This window comes from Myotis davidii, unplaced genomic scaffold (genome assembly GCF_000327345.1).
Source record: "Myotis davidii unplaced genomic scaffold, ASM32734v1 scaffold142, whole genome shotgun sequence".
Taxonomy (NCBI): Eukaryota; Metazoa; Chordata; class Mammalia; order Chiroptera; family Vespertilionidae; genus Myotis; species Myotis davidii.
Window position 1 is genome coordinate 4926008 of NW_006294400.1, and position 5246 is coordinate 4931253.

A 5246-nucleotide genomic window follows, 5' to 3' on the forward strand; every position below is an offset into this window, starting at 1 on the left:
GGTTCTTAAAAACCAAGTGAATAAATAATCTGATTAACAGTATGAACTGGTGATTGTAATAGAATCAAGGACATAGAAAGGGAATGGACGGACTATTCTTGGGGGCGGGGGGGAAGGAGTGTGGGGGTGAGGGAAGAGATTGGACAAAAATCGTGCACCTAGGGATGAGGACAGTGGGTGGGGAGTGAGGGCGGAGGGTGGGGTGGGAACTGGGAGGAGGGGAGTTATGGGGGTTGGGGGGGAAGAGGAACAAATGTAATAATCTGAACAATAAAGATTTAATTGAAATGAAAAAAAAAGGACTAAGAAGAAACTATGCCACTTCAACAATATGCAGGGGCTTCTATGGGGAAGGCCTGTGCATAATGGAAATCTGTAAAAGGGGAACTAATCCAAGTTCAAAGGCACTTTGAGCCAAGGCCGCTTTGGCTCACTGGATAGAGCGTCCGTCTGTGGACTGAAAAGGTCCCAGGTTCGATTCTGGTCAAGGACGTGTGCCTGGGTTGCGGGCACATCCCCAGTCGGAGATGTGCAGAAGGCAGCTGATCGATGTTTCTCTCTCATCGATGTTTCTAACTCTCTATCTCTCCCCTTCCTCTCTGTAAAAAATCAATAAAATATATTTTTAACAAAAGGCACTTTGATAAAACTCTAACTCTGGCTGAATAGCTCAGTTAGTTAGGGCATTGTCCTGATATGCCAAGGCTGCAGGCTCAATCTCTGGTCGGGCACATACAAGAAGCAACCAATGAATGAAAAATAAGTAGAGCAACAAATTAATGTGTTTCCGGTTTTTTCTGTCTCTTCCCCTCCCTTCCTCTCCCTCTCTAAAATCAATTAAAAAACATTTTTAAACTCTGAAAAACAGGACAAGAGAAACTCGTTTTCTTATATCTTTACAGAATTAAAATAGAACAAAGCGTAACTTCAGTCAGGGAAACGACTACAGACTTAGAAGCATATAGAAATGAGTGCTAAAGAAATTTTATTAAAAGACTAGGAGAGTATTATGCTAAGAGAAATAAGCCAGTCAGAGAAAGACAAGTATCACATGACCTCACTCATATGCGGAATCTAAAGAACAAAATAAACTGATGAACAAAATAGATCCAGAGACACAGAAACAGGGAACAGACAGGTGAATCTGACAGAGAAGGCAGGGGTGGTTGGGTGGGAAGAAATTAACCAAAGAACTTATATGCACACATATGCATAACCGATGGACACAGACAATAGTGTGGTGAAGGCCTGAGCCAGGGGTGCTTTAGAAGGAGTCAATGAGGGAAAAACAGGGACATCTGTAATACTTTCAACAATGAAATTTAAAATTTTTTTAAAACTTAAGAAGAAAAAGAAAAGTTTTACGTCAGCCCTGGTCAGCACAGCTCAGTGGTTGGAGTGTCGGCTGGTGCACCCAAGGGTTGTGGGTTAGATTTCTGGTCACGGGCACATACCAGGTTGTAAGTTTGACCCCTGGTGCTGGTCAGGGCGTGCAGGAGGCAATAATCCATGTTTCTCTCACATCAAAGTTTCTTTTTCTGTCTCTATCTCTTCCTCCCTCCCTTCTACTCTCTCTAAAAAATATATGTATCAATGAAAAAATGTCCTTGGGTGAAGATTAACAACAACAAAAGTTCCACATTAATAAATATAATTAAAATTAGGATTTGTGAACTCGTTCTTTAAATACTCCAAGAAAAATTACATATGCAGATTTTTGAAATTTTGAATAATTAACTTACTTCTATCCCCATACAACTACAACTCTACTAACATGAAAAGCCAAAATGCTTCTGAGGGTCATGATATAAAACAAAGTGAAGAAAGCATGTTACAAGATGGTATGTATACGTCTATTCTTAAAAAGTTTGATTCTAATAGTTCTATTAAGTATACATGCATATATATGTAGTTATATACACAAATATATAAACATATACACAAAGAGGGTCTTGATAAACTAAGATGTAACTGTGTTTATTAATAGATAGAATTGAGGCCGAAACCGGTTTGGCTCAGTGGATAGAGCATCGGCCTGCAGACTGAAGGGTCCTAGGTTCGATTCCAGTCAGGGGCATGTACCTGGGTTGCGGGCACATCCCCAGTAGGAGATGTGCAGGAGGCAGCTGATCGATGTTTCTCTCTCATCGATGTTTCTGGCTCTCTGTCTCTCTCCCTTCCTCTCTGTAAAAAATCAATAAAATATATTTTTAAAAAAATAGATAGAATTGAGCATTTTCCTGAATTTTTGCCTATTTATGTTTTCTGATTTTTCTGAAATCAGGGGGAAAGGTTATTTTACTTTAGCTGTGTTCATCTGATTATTTAGAATTCTGCATTTAGCTAGTTTCTATAGATATTTGTTGTTATTGATTCTATAAAAATGTAGAATATAGTTAGTATAAAAATAGCCGTTTCTAGAGACTTTTCTGGCCCTCAGTTTCATCATCGTAAAAATTAAAAAACTGGCCCAGCCAGTGTGGCTCAGTGATTGAGCATTGACCTATGAATCAGGAGGTTACCGTTCAATTCCCAGTCAGGGCACATGCCTGGGTTATAGGCTCGATCTCCAGTGTGGGGCGTGCAGACAGCCAATCAATGATTCTCTCTCATCATTGATGTTCCTATCTCTCCCTTCCTCTCTGATATCAATAAAAATATTTTTTTTAAATTAAGAAACTGTACTGGAATAGTTAATATTTACCAACAGGTTTTTGCAATTTCCAAAATCAGCATTAAACTCCCTATTGAACTAATGTGTCAAGCTAGTATTTGTACTGGGGGAACACGGAAAACAAATTGTTAGGCAGACTCTCATGTCAATATATTTCAATTAACCTACAAACATTTACATTTCTAATGTGCTACACACTAGTGGTCGCCAACCTTTCAGACCTCACGGACCACCAGTAGTCCACGGACCACCGGTTGGCGACCGCTGCTACACACAATTGGAGTAGAGAAGAGTATAAAAATACTGTTCAAACAAGTGACTATTTTTTGTAAGGGTCACAATACTTGGAAGACATGATAACTTAAGTGCCAGAGAACTGAACAATACATGAATAAATGTTCTTGTCTTTCGACTGCTTATTTCTTTCTTTTTTTTTTTTTAAATATATTTTATTGATTTTTTACAGAGAGGAAGGGAGAGAGATAGAGAGTCAGAAACATCGATGAGAGAGAGACATCAATCAGCCGCTCCTGCACACCTCCTACTGGGGATGTGCCTGCAACCCAGGTACATGCCCTTGACAGGAATCGAACCTGGGACCTTTCAGTCCGCAGGCCGACGCTCTATCCACTGAGCCAAACCGGTTTCGGCTCGACTGCTTATTTCTAAAACTACAGGTCAGAAATCTGATCAACTGTTACAAATACTTCAAGAGGCTGGTCTTACCTCACAGTTCCCTCAGACACATTTGGCACTGATAGGGTTACATCCAGTGAAATCTGACACTGGCTTCTTAAGATGGACATCATCCTTAAGGCTTCCACTTCACTCCGGGGAGCATTGACTGAGGCACAGCCTAAGTAAGTTAGCTTGCTAAAGACCACACTGTCCTCATCAGCCACTGGTGTGAAAGGACTTGACCCTTCAGAATCTGAAAGAAATGATAATAAGGTGGTTAATTTTGTTTGATATTTTGTTGAATATGAAATTCAAGTAAAAATCTACAAGTTATATTTAGGTTCGAAAATTAAGTACTAATGAGATAATATCCCATTGCTCCAGAAGTGCCCATTAAAGCCAGAAATCTCACACTAGAACTGTCACTAACACCAAAATTTTCAGGTATTGCTGTATTGTCGATCCCGAGTCTAAAAGGTGACCTGAGATTCAGATCCAATTTAACTTTCTGCTTCGCATTTGTTTTGACTTTGTTGTTTACACTTAGGAGAAAACAAAACAAACAAACAAAATAACCCTTTAATATACCCCTCTGAAAAATCCTTTCTAATCTTCACTGTTATAATTATCTCTCATTCATCATCTTAGCCACTTTATTAAATTCTCTCAATCCCTTTACTCTCCCTTTCCCAATAAACATCTGCAGTTTTAACACCAATGCACCTTTCTAATTGCCCTTTTCCTCCTGCAGCTTTTTTTCCAACTTGGCAGCTATTCCCACAGAGCTATAACATAGGCCTACAGCAAACATCTCTCACCAAGCTTTACTCCTCCATTTGTTCAACACTGTACACAAACGCCTCTTTTAATCCTCCTGAAGTAAGATTCCCTAATGTCATTTAACTATTTCCCTTTCTTTGGTATAAATGACAGAATGGTACATCTAATTACTTCCTTCATATTCCCCTAATCTTGAATCGGAATTCTAGAGAACACAGATAATGGTTTTTGCTCACTCTGAATCAAACCTAGAACAGGGTAGACGCTCAAATATTAAAAACAATAACCTTCAGTAATGTAAGCAATGCAGCAATCCTAACCTCCTTGTCCAGGTTGCACTGGCAGGCTCATCTCTGGTTTTTGGAGCCCTACTAATGGCACAGGGTTAATGGTGGACGAAGCTGAGAGCGGATTAGAAAGAGGCCCATCTCCTTCGCCATCCAGTTGCGACCTTTCCACAAGCTCCTTTTCCCCTGGCTGGTCGTCCATTGGAGGATCCATTAGCACATCTGCCAACTCTTTTTGCAGCTGCTGCTCACTTCCATTCCCTATAATCTAAGGGTCACAAATACATGCAATCAGCGAAGTGAGAGAGAGGCCAGGTCTGATTCAAATGGGTCTGCATCTAGAGAAAAATCAGCTTTTCTTTTGATACAAAGATATTTTCTGAAATATTTTTTAATAGAATAAATCAAGATCTGCAATAAATAAAAGCTGCAACTGCCCTCTTAATTCATAATTTTTTTCATGAAAAAGTTTAATGACTTTGAGACTAATACCCTGAAATACATGTGAATAGTCTATTAATGTTATTAAATTTTTTCTACAATGTCCTAAACTAACAATGAAAAGATTTCTAATTTTACTGTCTGGTGAAAAACAATGCTGTTAAGAGGAATATCCTTAGCAGCTCCCCTTATTGTTAAGAAAAAGTAAACTGTGTTTGCTTCCAGAAGTTATCAATAGACACATCACTTATTAGGTAATAAAATTTCCCATGTATTTTACCACTCCTGCTGTAAGTACATCTCTTATATTTCTGAGGAAGACTTCTCTGATATAAACAAGTTCTTAAAGTTATGAGACACTTGAATAAAGCAATCTTTCTTTCCCT

General features: G+C 38.9%; 1 protein-coding gene across 2 annotated transcripts in view; it reads right to left on the reverse strand.

Annotated features, from left to right (window-relative positions):
• Positions 1-5246, reverse strand: part of RABGAP1 (RAB GTPase activating protein 1) — a 126668-nt gene that overhangs the window by 89810 nt on the left and 31612 nt on the right. For both annotated transcript variants that reach the window (XM_015567104.1, XM_006768604.2), the window contains exons 3-4: positions 4453-4687; positions 3401-3605 (exon numbers count right to left, since the gene is read on the reverse strand). In XM_015567104.1, coding sequence (XP_015422590.1) covers positions 3401-3605; positions 4453-4687 — 440 coding nt within the window. The remainder of the gene's footprint in view (positions 1-3400; positions 3606-4452; positions 4688-5246) is intronic.